This window comes from Pristiophorus japonicus, unplaced genomic scaffold (assembly GCF_044704955.1).
Source record: "Pristiophorus japonicus isolate sPriJap1 unplaced genomic scaffold, sPriJap1.hap1 HAP1_SCAFFOLD_1745, whole genome shotgun sequence".
Lineage (NCBI taxonomy): Eukaryota > Metazoa > Chordata > Chondrichthyes > Pristiophoridae > Pristiophorus > Pristiophorus japonicus.
In genome coordinates this window covers 32,067-48,077 of record NW_027251429.1, presented here as the reverse complement: position 1 = coordinate 48,077, position 16,011 = coordinate 32,067, and the positions used below count along the sequence as shown (strand labels likewise).

General features: G+C 57.3%; 1 protein-coding gene across 3 annotated transcripts in view; it reads left to right on the top strand.

Annotated features, from left to right (window-relative positions):
• Nucleotides 1-2,039: 2,039 nt before the first annotated feature.
• The window catches only part of LOC139243592 (protein-serine O-palmitoleoyltransferase porcupine-like), a 29,377-nt gene continuing 15,405 nt past the window's right edge, over nt 2,040-16,011 (top strand). The window contains exons 1-7 of one of the 3 annotated variants that reach the window (XM_070870796.1): nt 2,040-2,196; nt 6,068-6,260; nt 7,916-7,959; nt 10,268-10,449; nt 12,357-12,487; nt 14,116-14,133; nt 15,845-15,859. In XM_070870796.1, coding sequence (XP_070726897.1) covers nt 2,061-2,196; nt 6,068-6,260; nt 7,916-7,959; nt 10,268-10,449; nt 12,357-12,487; nt 14,116-14,133; nt 15,845-15,859 — 719 coding nt within the window. In that variant the 5' untranslated portion in view covers nt 2,040-2,060. The remainder of the gene's footprint in view (nt 2,197-6,067; nt 6,261-7,915; nt 7,960-10,267; nt 10,450-12,356; nt 12,488-14,115; nt 14,134-15,844; nt 15,860-16,011) is intronic. The other 2 variants (XM_070870797.1, XM_070870798.1) reach the window with 2 other exon arrangements.

The window sequence follows — 16,011 nt, the reverse complement described above, 5'->3', positions numbered from 1 at the left end:
CTCGGGACGTCCCAAACCGCCTCACAGCCAATGAAGTACTGTCAGAGTGCGCTCACTGTTGTATTGTGGGAAACGCCAATTGTCGCACAGCAAGCTCCCACACACAGCGATGTGATAATGACCCGGATTGTCTGTTTGTGATGTTGGTCGAGGGATAAATATTGGCCCCAGGACACCGGGGAGAACTCCCCCTGCTCTTCTTCCAATAGTGGCCCCGGGATCTTTTACATCCACCTGAGAGGGCAGACGGGGCCTCGGTTTAACGTCTCATCCGAAATACAGCCCCTCCGACAGTGCGGCGCTCCCTCAGTACTGCCCCTCCAACAGTGCGGGGCTCCCTCAGTACTGCCCCTCCGACAGTGCGGCGCTCCCTCAGTACTGCCCCTCCGACAGTGCGGCACTCCCTCAGTACCGCCCCTCCGACAGTGCGGCGCTCCCTCAGTACCGCCCCTCCGACAGTGCGGCGCTCCCTCAGTACCGCCCCTCCGACAGTGCGGCGCTCCCTCAGTACCGCCCCTCCGACAGTGCGGCGCTCCCTCAGTACTGCCCCTCCGACAGTGCGGCACTCCCTCAGTACTGCCCCTCCGACAGTGCGGCGCTCCCTCAGTACCGCCCCTCCGACAGTGCGGCACTCCCTCAGTACCGCCCCTCCAACAGTGCGGTGCTCCCTCAGTACTGCCCCTCCGACAGTGCGGGGCTCCCTCAGTACCGCCCCTCCGACAGTGCGGCTCTCCCTCAGTACCGCCCCTCCGACAGTGCGGGGCTCCCTCAGTACCGCCCCTCCGACAACGCGGCACTCCCTCAGTACCGCCCCTCCGACAGCGCGGCTCTCCCTCAGTACCGCCCCTCCGACAGTGCGGGGCTCCCTCAGTACCGCCCCTCCGACAATGCGGCACTCCCTCAGTACCGCCCCTCCGACAGTGCGGGGCTCCCTCAGTACCGCCCCTCCGACAATGCGGCACTCCCTCAGTACCGCCCCTCCGACAGTGCGGCGCTCCCTCAGTACTGCCCCTCCAACAGTGCGGGGCTCCCTCAGTACTGCCCCTCCGACAGTGCGGCGCTCCCTCAGTACTGCCCCTCCGACAGTGCGGCACTCCCTCAGTACCGCCCCTCCGACAGTGCGGCGCTCCCTCAGTACCGCCCCTCCGACAGTGCGGCGCTCCCTCAGTACCGCCCCTCCGACAGTGCGGCGCTCCCTCAGTACCGCCCCTCCGACAGTGCGGCGCTCCCTCAGTACTGCCCCTCCGACAGTGCGGCACTCCCTCAGTACCGCCCCTCCGACAGTGCGGCGCTCCCTCAGTACCGCCCCTCCGACAGTGCGGCACTCCCTCAGTACCGCCCCTCCAACAGTGCGGTGCTCCCTCAGTACTGCCCCTCCGACAGTGCGGGGCTCCCTCAGTACCGCCCCTCCGACAGTGCGGCTCTCCCTCAGTACCGCCCCTCCGACAGTGCGGGGCTCCCTCAGTACCGCCCCTCCGACAATGCGGCACTCCCTCAGTACCGCCCCTCCGACAGCGCGGCTCTCCCTCAGTACCGCCCCTCCGACAGTGCGGGGCTCCCTCAGTACCGCCCCTCCGACAATGCGGCACTCCCTCAGTACCGCCCCTCCGACAGCGCGGTGCGGCACTCCCTCATTACTGCCCCTCCGACAGTGCGGGGCTCCCTCAGTACCGCCTCTCCGACAGTGCAGCGCTCCCTCAGTACTGCCCCTCCGACAGCGCGGTGCGGCACTCCCTCAGTACTGCCCCTCCGACAGTGCGGGGCTCCCTCAGTACCGCCCCTCCGACAATGCGGCACTCCCTCAGTACCGCCCCTCCGACAGCGCAGTGCGGCGCTCCCTCAGTACCGCCCCTCCGACAGCGCAGTGCGGCGCTCCCTCAGTACTGCCCCTCCGACAGTGCGGCGCTCCCCCAGTACCGCCCCTCCGACAGTGCGGCGTTCCCTCAGTACCGCCCCTCCCACAGCGCGGTGCGGCGCTCCCTCAGCGAGTGCTGCGAGATGGGGACCGGTCACGGTGTGCCTTTCTCCCCCCGCAGCTCCGATGACGCTGGAGGATCGCGATGGCGTCACTCAGTCGACAAGAGTTCTTCCGGCAGCTGTCCCGGGGCTGTGTGCTGCCCACTGCCCAGCAGGGCTTTGAGCAGGTCTGGCAGCTTCTCCTCATCTGCCTCGGATGTCGGGTCCTGTGGCGTCTGGGTGAGTGGGGGCGTGCCGCGCGGTGGGAGCGTGTGGGGCATCGCGGCGGCTGTAACGATGGGCTGTCTCGCGCCGTCCCGCGGGGAGGCATCGGCATTCAAGATCCAGGTCGGTGAGTGGAGCGCGGGCAGACAGCAGGAGCGGTGAGAGACTGTGGAGGGTTGTGATCGGGGCCCAGGAGAGCCGGGGGCCCAGGGGGCAGCACGGGGCCCAGCCCACACACTGTGGGCGCACTGGGTCCGTGCAGCAGAGCTGGTCTCCAGTCGTCCTGGTTAACCCTTGCCCCTGGACCCACGACCTCTCTCTGTCGAGCCCCGTGTGGTGGCTGGTGTACAACGGCCACCCCACGTTAAAACAATCCACCCACAGGCATCTTCCACCCTTCAGGATGTAGTTCGGGATCGGGAATATTAGGTCCTTCATTAAAACAGCTATGAACTCATCCTTTTTTGGCGTGGAAACAAGTCATCCTTGCTTTGAGGGACCGCCTATGCTGATGATAAGAGTTTATTAGCAACATAGAAAATAGGTGCAGGAGCAGGCCATTCGGCCCTTCGAGCCTGCACCGCCATTCAATATGATCATGGCTGATCATTCCCTCAGTACCCCATTCCTGCTTTCTCTCCATACCCCTTGATCCCTTTAGCTGTAAGGGCCACATCTAACTCCCTTTTGAATATATCTAATGAACTGGCCCCAACAACTTTCTGTGGTAGAGAATTCCACAGGTTCACAATTCTCTGAGTGAAGAAGTTTCTCCTCATCTCGGTCCTAAATGGCTTACCCCTTATCCTTAGACTGTGACCCCTGGTTCTGGACTTCCCCAACATCGGGAACATTCTTCCTGCATCTAACCTGTCCAGTCCCGTCAGAATTTTACATGTTTCTATGAGATCCTCTCTCATCCTTCTAAATTCCAGTGAATATAAGCCCAGTCGATCCAGTCTCTCCTCATATGTCAGTCCTGCCATCCCGGGAATCAGTCTGGTGAACCTTCACTGCACTCCCTCAATAGCAAGAACGTCCTTCCTCCGATTAGGAGACCCGAACTGATTGGTCTCCTATCATTGCTATTACAACACGTTGCTATTAAGAACTAGTTGGTTTATGAGCAAAAGGTTTAACAACCACACGGCACACTACCAGTTCATCCACCAGGCTCACAGCCACCTGCCCCATCGTGGATCCCCCAACTGGCTGGGGTTTTATTGAGTCTTGTGAACATCACATCACGTGACTGGCTGAGCCACTCAGCTGTGAGAATACTCACAGGTGCATATATATTATAGTCACCTGCCCAAAATCTCTCCTTGTGTAGCTCAGTGGTCCACCGGTCCGCTCGCGTGCATCGTCACCCCGGCAACCAAATTTTAATTAGATTTTATGTTTTAAAGTTTAATTTGTTTTAATTGCCGGTGTTTTTAGTGTCGCCCTCCCCTTTTATAGGGGGCACTTGTAAAATATATGATTTTAATGCCCCCCCCCAAAAAAAAAATCACAAAAAACCCCCCCACAAAAAAAACAAAACAAAAAAGAGGGCAGTTAAAAGTGTCTGGAGTGCCCCCCAGATCGGTGGGGGGGGGCACTTGATTTAATGTTTCATGTTGTTTACACTAAAAGAGTTGTAGCTCAGTGGTTTATGGTTTAAAGTTTAATTTGTTTTAATTGCCGGTGTTTTTTTTTTAGTGTCCCCCTCCCCTTTTATAGGGGGCACTTGTGAAATATACGATTTTAATGCCCCCCCAAAAAAAAAGCAAAAAAAAAAACTACAAAAAAAAAAGAAAAAAAAAGGGCATTGGAAAATGTTTGGAGTGGCCCCCCAGATTGGGGGGGTACTTGATTTAAATGTTTTATTTTGTCTCCTCTAAAAGAGTTATAGCTCAGTGCTCCACCGGTACGCTTCTGCGAGAGGTGGGCACCGGAGGGACTGGAGTGCATCATCACCCCCCCGGGAACCAAATCTTAATTTGATCTGTTTAATGTCGACCGTTTAATTTGTTCATTTGTTGGATTGGCTGCCCCCTTTAAAAAGGGGGCGTTTGATTTACTAAAATAGTCGTAGCTCTGTGCCCATTTTTATTTTGATGACATTCCTGCGCCCATTGGAGTTCAGAAGAATGAGAGGTGATCTTATCGAAACGTATCAGATTCTGAGGGGGGCTGGACAGGGTGGATGCAGAGAGGATGTTTCCCCCCCCCCCCCCGTGGGGGAATCTAGAACTAGGGGGCACATAGTCTCGGAATAAGGGGCCGCCCATTTAAGACGGAGAGGAGGAGGAATTTCTTCTGGTGAATCTGTGGAATTCTCTGCCCCAGAGAGCTGTGGGGGCTGGGTCACTGAATATATGTTTATATGTTTCTATGAGGGGATCTCATAGAAACATATAAAATTCTGACGGGACTGGGCAGGTTAGATGCAGGAAGAATGTTCCCGATGTTGGGGAAGTCCAGAACCAGGGGGACACATTCTAAGGATAAGGGGTAAGGCATTTAGGACCGAGATGAGGAGAAACTTCTTCACTCAGAGAATTGTGAACCTGTGGAATTCTCTACCACAGAGAGTTGTTGAGGCCAGTTCGTTAGATATATTCAAAAGGGAGTTAGATGTGGCCCTTACGGCTAAAGGGATCAAGGGGTATGGAGAGAAAGCAGGAATGGGGTACTGAGGGAATGATCAGCCATGATCATATTGAATGGTGGTGCAGGCTCGAAGGGCCGAATGGCCTGCTCCTGCACCTATTTCTTATGTGAAACACCGTGGGATGTTTCAAGGCCCTGCAGAAATACAAATTGCTGAAGACACTGTTCTAACAAAGGGCCTTAGACCTGAAACGTTAACTCTGTTTCTCTCTCCACAGATGCGGAGTATTTTCTGGTTTTATTTCAGATTCCAGAATCCGCAGTGTTGTGCTCATCATCAGAGGCAGTCCCTCGGGATCAAGGAAGACTTGCTTCCACTCCTAACAATGAGTCCTTAGGTGGCTGAACAGTCCAATACGAGAGCCACAGTCCCTGTCACAGGGTGGGACAGACAGTGGTTGAGGGAAGGGGAGGGTGGGACTGGTTTGTCGCACACTCCTTCCGCTGCCTGCGCTTGGTTTCTGCACGCTCTCGGCGACGAGACTCGAGGTGCTCAGCGCCCTCCCGGATGCACTCCCTCCACTTAGGGCGGGACTGGTCTTTGGGCCCAGGGACTCCCAGGTGTCGGTGGGGATGTTGCACTTTATCAGGGAGGCTTTGAGGGTGGTCCCTTGTAACGTTTCCTCTGCCCACCTTTGGCTCGTTTGCCCGTGAAGGAGTTCCGAGTAGAGCGCTTGGCTTTGGGAGTCTCGTGTCTGGGGGCCATGCGGACAATGTGGGCCCTGCCCGGCGGAGCTGATCGAGTGTGGTCAGTGCTTCGATGCTGGGGATGTTGGGCCTGGTCGAGGACGCTAACGTTGGTGCGTCTGTCCTCCCGGGGGGGGATTTGCAGGATCTTGCGGAGACATCGTTGGCGGTATTTCTCCAGCGACTTGAGGTGTCTACTGTACACGGTCCGTGTCTCTGAGCCATACAGGAGGGCGGGTATCACTACAGCCCTGTAGACCATGAGCTGGGGGTGAGGTACCTACTGTACATGGTCCATGTCTCTGAGCCATACAGGAGGGCGGGTATCACTACAGCCCTGTAGACCATGAGCTGGGGGTGAGGTACCTACTGTACACGGTCCATGTCTCTGAGCCATACAGGAGGGCGGGTATCACTACAGCCCTGTAGACCATGAGCTCGGTGGTGGATTTGAGGGCCTGGTCTTCAAACACTTTGCGATTGCGCTGTGTGCCACTGTTTGTGACTGTTTGTGTTTTCTCTCTCTCCCTCTCCCCCTCCCCAGGTCTCCCCCCGTGGCTAAAGCACCTGAGCGCCGTGGGCGGAGGGTTTTACTGCCTCCACCACTTCTTTGAAATGCAGATGGTGTGGGTGGTGCTGCTGAGCCTGATGTGTTACATCGTCCTCTTCCTGTGCCGCTATTCCCGGTATAAAGGCGTCTTCCTCTCCATCACCATTCTCATCTACCTGCTGATGGGGTGCGTACTCGCTCGGGCCCTCTCCTGCCTCTGTGGCCCGGTCCGTAACCTCGCCGGCATTGCCCTGCCCGCGTTGCCCAGAATCCGTCCGCGGAATGATTCCCCCGCGACCCTCCCACCCCACCCACCTCTTCCAGGATTCCTCTTGAGTTATGTGGCCAGTAATGACCGAGGGACCGATTCCTGGGACGGCAGGACTGTCGTATGAGGATGTGGTGTATTTGGACTTCCAGAAGGCACTTGACAAGGTGCCACAAGGGTACTGCACAAGAGAAAAGTTCACGGGGTCGGGGGTGATATATTAGCATGGATCGAGGATTGGCTAACGAACGGAGAACAGAGAGTCGGGATAAATGGGTCATTCTCGGGTTGGCAAACAGTAACTAGTGGGGTGCCGCAGGGATCAGTGCTGGGACCCCAACTATTTACAATCTATATTAACGACTTGGAAGAAGGGACTGAGTGTAACGTAGCCAAGTTTGCTGACGATACAAAGATGGGAGGAATAGCAATGTGTGAGGAGGGCACACACAATCTGCAAAAGGACCCAGACAGGCTAAGTGAGTGGGCAAAAATTTGGCAGATGGCGTATAATGTTGGAAAGTGTATGCACTTTGTCAGAAAAAAACTAAAGAGCAAGTTATTATTTAAATGGAGAAAGATTGCAAAGTGCGGCAGTACAGAGGGACCTGGGGGTTACTTGTGCATGAAACACAAAAAGTTAGTATGCAGGTACAGCAAGTGATCAGGAAGGCCAATGGTATCTTGGCCTTTATTGCAAAGGGGATGGAGCATAAAAGCAGGGAAGTCCTGCTACAGTTATACAGGGTATTGGTGAGGCCACACCTGGAGTACTGCGTGCAGTTTTAAAAACTCCTTCCTGGGATGTGGCCGTCGCTGGCAAGGCCGGCATTTATTGCCCGTCCCGAATCGCCCCTTGAGAAGGTGGTGGTGAGCCGCCTTCTTGAACCGCTGCAGTCCGTGTGGTGAAGGTGCTCCCACAGTGCTGTTAGGGAGGGAGTTCCAGGATTGTGACCCAGCGACGATGAAGGAACGGCCGATATATTTCCAAGTCGAGGGATGGTGTGTGACTGGGAGGGGAACGTGGAGGGGGTGGTGTTCCCGTGCGCCAGCTGCCCTTGTCCTTCTAGGCGGGTCGAGGTCGCGGGTTTGGGAGGTGCTGCCGAAGAAGCCTTGGCCAGTTGCCACAGTGCAACGAACAGCACTGTGTAAAATTGCTATGTCAACTGTCACGGTGTAGTGGCGGGTTCCAGCCAGCGGGTGGCGCCGCAGAGTTGGTTTTTCTGATGTCTCTCCGTTCCTCGTCGCCATCTTGTGCGTTCAGAACGGCGTTCTTGCGAGGATTCTGGGCAGTGCCACGCGCAGTATACTGCCACGACCCCAATTGACCTCTGATTTGCCAAGGCTCCTTGGCATCACACTTGGTCAAGCGGTACCTTGCGGTGGGGGGGGGGGGGCAGAAATCGGCCACTCGCCTCCCCTCTGGCTGGCGTGGAACGGTCCGGATCGGCGAGGTCGCGGTTCAAAGAGTGGGGGGGCAACGTTCCTCCTTGGGTCTGGAGTGGGTGGGGGGAGGGGAGGGGAGGGCGACTCCCACCTCAGACACACTAACATTGTCACTCTGCACTTTACAGGGAGATGCACATGGTGGATACGGTCAGCTGGCACAAGATGCGAGGTACGGCCAGGTTGACACCCGAAGTTTGGTGCGTCTGTGTAGGGCGTGACGATGATGTGCGCTGCGGAACAGAACTGGGCCCCAGCAAAGCCGCTGTTTGACTCGTCCGTCCGTCTCTGTGTGTGGCTCGCTCCCTTGGGTTTCGAGGGTTAGAGAATCGTAGAAAAACTATCACCCAGCAGGAGGCCATTTTGGCCCATTGTGTCCGTGCCGATCGAACAAGAGCCATCCCGGCCTCAGTGTCAGTCTGGCTCAGTGGGCAGCACCCTCGCCTCTGACTCAGAAGGGCATGGGGTCAAGTCCCTCTCCAGGGACTTGAGCACATAAATCTAGGCTGACACTCCCAGTGCTGAGGGAGCGCCGCACTGCGCTGTCGGAGGGGCAGTACTGAGGGAGCGCCGCACTGCGCTGTCGGAGGGGCGGTACTGAGGGAGTGCCGCACTGCGCTGTCGGAGGGGCGGTACTGAGGGAGTGCTGTACATGCCCTGGGAGTGTTTGATGGGACAGTGTAGAGGGAGCTTTACTCTATATCTAACACCCTGTACCTGCCCTGGGAGTGTTTGATGGGACAGTGTAGAGGGAGCTTTACTCTGTATCTAACCCCGTGCTGTACCTGCCCTGGGAGTGTTGGATGGGACAGTGTAGAGGGAGTTTTACTCTGTATCTAACCCCCTGTCCCTGCCCTGGGAGTGTTTGATGGGACAGTGTAGAGGGAGCTTCACTCTGTATCTAACCCCCTGTCCCTGCCCTGGGAGTGTTTGATGGGACAGTGTAGAGGGAGCTTCACTCTGTATCTAACCCCCTGTACCTGCCCTGGGAGTGTTTGATGGGACAGTGTCGAGGGAGCTTTACTCTGTATCTAACCCCCTGTACCTGCCCTGGGAGTGTTTGATGGGACAGTGTAGAGGGAGCTTTACTCTGTATCTAACCCCCTGTACCTGCCCTGGGAGTGTTTGACGGGACAGTGTAGAGGGAAGCTTTACTCTGTATCTAACCCCCTGTACCTGCCCTGGGAGTGTTTGATGGGACAGTGTAGAGGGAGCTTTACTCTATATCTAACCCCCTGTACCTGCCCTGGGAGTGTTTGATGGGACAGTGTAGAGGGAGCTTTACTCTGTATCTAACCCCCTGTACCTGCCCTGGGAGTGTTTGATGGGGACAGTGTAGAGGGAGCTTTACTCTGTATCTAACCCCGTGCTGTACCTGCCCTGGGAGTGTTGGATGGGACAGTGTAGAGGGAGCTTTACTCTGTATCTAACCCCCTGTCCCTGCCCTGGGAGTGTTTGATGGGACAGTGTAGAGGGAGCTTTACTCTGTATCTAACCCCCTGTACCTGCCCTGGGAGTGTTTGATGGGACAGTGTAGAGGGAGCTTTACTCTGTATCTAACCCCCTGTACCTGCCCTGGGAGTGTTTGATGGGGACAGTGTAGAGGGAGCTTTACTCTGTATCTAACCCCCTGTACCTGCCCTGGGCGTGTTTGATGGGACAGTGTAGAGGGAGCTTTACTCTGTATCTAACCCCCTGTACCTGCCCTGGGAGTGTTTGATGGGACAGTGTAGAGGGAGCTTTACTCTGTATCTAACCCCCTGTACCTGCCCTGGGAGTGTTTGATGGGGACAGTGTAGAGGGAGCTTTACTCTGTATCTAACCCCCTGTATCTGCCCTGGGCGTGTTTGATGGGACAGTGTAGAGGGAGCTTTACTCTGTATCTAACCCCCTGTACCTGCCCTGGGAGTGTTTGATGGGACAGTGTAGAGGGAGCTTTACTCTGTATCTAACCCCCTGTACCTGCCCTGGGAGTGTTTGATGGGACAGTGTAGAGGGAGCTTTACTCTGTATCTAACCCCCTGTACCTGCCCTGGGAGTGTTTGATGGGGACAGTGTAGAGGGAGCTTCACTCTGTATCTAACCCCAAGTGAACTCCCTTGTACATTTCCTCAGTATACAATTGTCACATTTCCTGCCGATGGTTTTCTGAGCTTTGCTTTGTTCAGTTGACGATCGGCTCATCGTGTTCCAACCTCACGATCAGGTCCCGTCTCCTCCGGGTCATTGTGACCCGCGTCTTCCAGACAGGAGAGCTTGAACCAGCGAGCATAATTACAGCGGGCCACTCTGTGAGGCCATTATTGTAAAGACAGGACCTCGGTGTCGTTCTGGCACCAAACACCGAACTAACGAACGCGTTTGGAATGGTCCAGGGAGCAGAGGCGTTAGCGAGGTTGGCTTTTGTGACCGCTACTGCCGCGAGGCTTATTAACCCTTCGCACGCCCCCCCCCCCCCCCCCCCTTTGACCCCGTCACAGGAGCGCAGATGATCGTGGCCATGAAGGCCATCTCGCTGGGGTTCGACCTGGACCAGGGCTCTGTCGGCGCCATGCCTTCGCCCATCGCCTTCATGGGCTACATCTACTTCGTGGGCACAGTCATCTTCGGGCCCTGGGTCAGCTTCAGTGGCTACCTGCAGGCGGTGGAGAGCAAGAAGATGGTGAGTGCGTCGGGCCGAGGGGCGTGAGCGCGGGCGGCTGTAGCCTCTCTCTCTCTCGAATCGCTTGCCGCCGTAGACGGAGGCCTCTCGTCCCATCGCTGGCTCATCGAACGAGCGTTTGCGCTCAGTCCCACCATCGCCCCCCCCCCTGCTGTGCCCCCGTAAGTTCTTCATTTCCCCAGTACCGTCCAACTCCCTTGTATAATTATTGATGGATTCCCCTTCCACCACCGTTTCAGGTCGAGAGTTCCCGATCCCCACACCTCTCCCAGTGAAAACCTTCCTCCTCTCTTTCCCCCCCACCCAACCCCCGGCGATCATTTTTGTGATTTTCAATCTCCGACCGCTAATGATTGACTCTCTCGCCACAAGGAATAGTTTTCCGACAGTGCGGCGCTCCCTCAGTACCGCCCCTCCGACAGTGCGGGGCTCCCTCAGTACCGCCCCTCCGACAGTGCGGGGCTCCCTCAGTACTGCCCCTCCGACAGTGCGACACTCCCTCAGTGCTGCCCCTCCGACAGTGCGGCACTCCCTCAGCACCGTCCCTCCGACAGTGCGACACTCCCTCAGTGCTGCCCCTCCGACAGCGCGACACTCCCTCAGTACCGCCCTGCGACAGTGCGGCGCTCCCTCAGTACTGCCCCTCCGACAGTGCGACACTCCCTCAGTACCGACCCTCCGACAGTGCGGCACTCCCTCAGTACCGCCCTGCGACAGTGCGGCGCTCCCTCAGTACTGCCCCTCCGACAGTGCGACACTCCCTCAGTACCGCCCCTCCGACAGTGCGGCGCTCCCTCAGCACCGCCCCTCCGACAGTGCGGCGATATCGTCCAAGAATCAGAGAAATTTACAGCGCGGGAGGAGGCCATTCCGGCCCATCGTGTCCGCGTTGTGCCGGCCGACCAAGAGCCATCCCGGCCTAATCCCACTTTCCCGCTCTGGGTCTGTAGCCCTGTGGGTTACGGCACTTCGAGCACACGTCCAAATGTGGTGAGGGTTTCTGCCTCTACCCCCCTTTCAGGCAGTGAGTTCCCCCCCAGACCCCCACCACCCTCTGGGTGAAGACATTTCCCCTCAAACCCCCTCTAAACCTCCCCCCCAATTACTTTCGATCTGTGCCCCCTGGTTGTTGACCCCACTGCCAAGGGAAACAGGTCCGTCCTATCAAGTCTCATTTGACACACCTCAATAAGGTCCCCCCTCAATCTCCTCTGTACCAAAGAAAACAACCCCGGTCTCTGCAATCTTCCCTCTTTGCTAAAATTCTCCAGTCCTGGCAACTGGAGTAAGTAGTAAATGGGTAGTAATAGGAGAGATGGGGCCGATTCGGGACCAAAAAGGAGACCTACGTGTGGAGGCAGAGGGCAGGGATATACGAGTCATTTTCAGGTTGGCCTGCTGTAACTAGTAAAGGAGTTAGATGTGGCCCTTACGGCTAAAGGGATCAAGGGGTATGGAGAGAAAGCAGGAATGGGGTACTGAAGTTGCCTGATTAGCCATGATCATATTGAATGGCGGTGCAGGCTCGAAGGGCCGAATGGCCTACTCCGGCACCTATTTTCTATGTCTCCATGTACCCCTCTTACTACCCGTTTGCTATTTATAGAAGACTTTTGGCTTTCCTTTTCATGTTAGCTTATTGAGTTTGACCAAATCTGCTCGAGTTTTTTCAGGTTGTACCAAGCAGGGTAGATGAGGGGGAACCAGTAAATGTAATGCATTGAGATTTTGAAAAAGCATTCGATCGTTCGAGCAAAGCCGCCCTGCTCTTGTATTCTTTGCCTCGGCTAATGAAGGGCAAGTGTCCCGTCGGCCGCCTTAACCTGGGGCTTTGCCTTCAGAGAAGTGAATCGTTTCAGGAGTGTTTGCTCACGTGTGTCTCTCTCTCTCTCTCTGTCCCTCCTCAGGATTTCGGCTGGTTTATGAAGGTTTCCCTGAGCATGGTCAAAAGTCTCATCTGCCTGGTTATCTCCACCTGTGTTGCCCCTTACCTCTTCCCTTACTTCATCCCAGTCTACGGGGACAAGCTCCTGAAAAGGTGAGTTGTCTTGTCTGCGGAAGTTTTTGGTCTGTCTGAACGCCTTTTATTTGTGTGTGCATGCCTGCCAGGAACAGGAACGTTTTTTCCGGGCCAGGTGATGGCCATTGGCGTGCCGACCAACCCTTCTCCTTCCTCGCCCGACCCCCGCCTCCTCTCCACAGAGCCCCCCCCTGCTCCTTCTGCGGTCGTTTCTCACATTGCGGTTTGTGGGAGCTTGCTGTGCGCTAACTGGCGTTTCCCACATTACAACAGTGACCACGCTCCCAAAGTACTTCATTGGCTGTAAGTATGTGCTCCCGGCCACACCTCCGCGGCATAACCCAAGACCCGCCTATTTCCACTCTCCGTAACATCGCCCGTCTCCGCCACCACCCCCACCCCGCCTCAGCTCATCCGCTGCTGAAGCCCTCATCCGTGCCTTTGTTACCTCCAGACTTGACTATTCCAAAGCACTGCGCTCCTGGCTGGCCTCCCACATTCTCCCCGATGGAAACTAGAGGTGATCCAAAACTCGGCTGCCCCCGTGTCCTAACTCACACCCAGTCCCGCTCACCCATCACCCCCTGTGCTCACTGACCCCGTGTCCTAACTCGCACCCAGTCCCGCTCACCCATCACCACCTGTGCTCGCTGACCCCGTGTCCTAACTCGCATCCAGTCCCGCTCACCCATCACCCCCTGTGCTCACTGACCCCGTGTCCTAACTCGCACCGAGTCCCGCTCACCCATCACCCCCTGTGCTCACTGACCCCGTGTCCTAACTCGCACCCAGTCCCATTCACCCATCACCCCCTGTGCTCGCTGACCTTCATCGGTTCCCGGTTAAGCAACACCTTGATTTCAAAATTCTCCATCCTTGTTTTCAAATCCCTCCAGCCCCTACACCCCCTCCCTATCTCTGTAACCCCCTCCAGCCCCTACACCCCTCCCTATCTCTGTAACCCCCTCCAGCCCCTACACCCCTCCCTATCTCTGTAACCTCCTCCAGCCCCTACACCCCTCCCTATCTCTGTAACCCCCTCCAGCCCCTACACCCCTCCCTATCTCTGTAACCCCCTCCAGCCCCTACACCCCTCCCTATCTCTGTAACCTCCTCCAGCCCCACATCGCAAATAGTCAACGTCTTAAAGGAGGAGAGAGAGGCGGAGAGGTTTAGGCAGGGAGTTCCAGAGCTTGGGGCCCAGGCAGCTGAAGGCACGGCCACCGATGGTGGAGCGATTATAATCAGGGATGGTCAGGAGGGCAGAATTAGAGGAGCGCAGACATCTCGGGGGTAGTGGGGCTGGAGGGGGTTACAGAGATAGGGAGGGGTGTAGGGGCTGGAGGAGGTTACAGAGATAGAGAGGGGTGTAGGGGCTGGAGGAGGTTACAGAGATAGGGAGGGGTGTAGGGGCTGGAGGGGATTACAGAGGTAGGGAGGGGTGTAGGGGCTGGAGGGGATTACAGAGGTAGAGAGGGGTGTAGGGGCTGGAGGAGGTTTTGGAGATAGAGAGGGTTGACTCTGTTCTCCGATGCACCATAATGCCAGGTTCCCATTTGCGAACTTTCGATGCAAAGTTTACTCCTAACAGTGCCCTCTCTCTCTCTCTCTCTCTCTCTCATTCTAAATGCTGCCTTACCGAACAGGAAAAAACGGAAAATCAGGTAATGTGGCTGCACCATCGGCCGTTTTGGTGATTGGGTGTGACTGGTGACTGTTGTCCTCCGGGGGTAGTGCAGGAATCATGTTGGCAACGTTCAGGGTGGGTGCTTCAGTCCTCCCGATCTTCCTCTGCTCCCAATCACTTTGGCTCACTCTGGGGAACGCCAGAACATCAGAAACAGGAGCAGGAGTCGGCCATTCGGCCCCTCGAACCTGCTCCGCCATTTAATACGACCATGGCTGATCCGATCATGGACTCAGCTCCACTTCCCCGCCCGCCCCTTCACTCCCTTATCGCTCAAAAATCTGTCTATCTCCACCTTAAATATATTCAGTGACCCAGCCCCCCACAGCTCTCTGGGGCAGAGAATTCCACAGATTCACCAGAAGAAATTCCTCCTCATCTCCATCCTAAATGGGCGACCCCGCACTGTCGGAGGGGCGGTACTGAGGGAGCGCCGCAGTGTCGGAGGGGCTGTACTGAGGGAGTGCCGCACTGTCGGAGGGGCAGTACTGAGGGAGTGCCGCACTGTCGGAGGGGCGGTACTGAGGGAGCGCCGCACTGTCGGAGGGGCAGTACTGAGGGAGTGCCGCACTGTCGGAGGGGCAGTACTGAGGGAGTGCCGCACTGTCGGAGGGGCGGTACTGAGGGAGCGCCGCACTGTCGGAGGGGCGGTACTGAGGGAGCGCCCCACTGTCGGAGGGGCAGTACTGAGGGAGCACCGTACTGTCGGAGGGGCGGTACTGAGGGAGCACCGTACTGTCGGAGGGGCAGTACTGAGGGAGCCCCGCACTGTCGGAGGGACAGTACTGAGGGAGCGCCGCACTGTCGGAGGGGCGGTACCGAGGGAGCGCCGCACTGTCGGAGGGGCGGTACTGAGGGAGGACCGCACTGTCGGAGTGGCAGTACTGAGGGAGCACCGCACTGTCGGAGGGGCGGTACTGAGGGAGTGCCGCACTGTCGGAGGGGCGGTACTGAGGGAGTGCCGCACTGTCGGAGGGGCGGTACTGAGGGAGCCCCGCACTGTCGGAGGGGCGGTACTGAGGGAGCGCCGCACTGTCGGAGGGGCGGTACTGAGGGAGCGCCGCACTGTCGGAGGGGCGGTACTGAGGGAGTGCCGCACTGTCGGAGGGGCAGTACAGAGGGAGCGCCGTACTGTCGGAGGGGCAGTACTGAGGGAGCGCCGCACTGTCGGAGGGGCAGTACAGAGGGAGTGTCGGAGGGGCGGTACCGAGGGAGTGCCGCACTGTCGGAGGGGCGGTACCGAGGGAGCGCCGCACTGTCGGAGGGGCGGTACTGAGGGAGCGCCGCACTGTCGGAGGGGCAGTACTGAGGGAGCGCCGCACTGTCGGAGGGGCGGTACTGAGGGAGTGCCGCACTGTCGGAGGGGCGGTACTGAGGGAGCGCCGCACTGTCGGAGGGGCAGTACTGAGGGAGCGCCGCACTGTCGGAGGGGCAGTACTGAGGGAGCGCCGCACTGTCGGAGGGGCGGTACTGAGGGAGTGCCGCACTGTCGGAGGGGCAGTACTGAGGGAGCGCCGCACTGTCGGAGGGGCAGTACTGAGGGAGCGCCGCACTGTCGGAGGGGCAGTACTGAGGGAGCGCCGCACTGTCGGAGGGGCGGTACTGGGAATGTTGACTCTCGCGGCTGTACGTCTGCCTTACTTTCTCTCTCTCTCTCTCTCTCTTTCGCTCTCTCCGCATCTCCTCAGAGGATCGATGGTCCGGTAGGTGATGGTGTTTACCCTTTCTTGGGGAATCGCCTTATTCTTAAATAAAAATGTCTTCATTGGCTGTGAGGCGCTTTGGGACATCCTGAGTGGGTGAAAGGCGCTATATGAATGCAAGTCTTTCTTCCCTCCTTCCCGCCCTTCCCTCT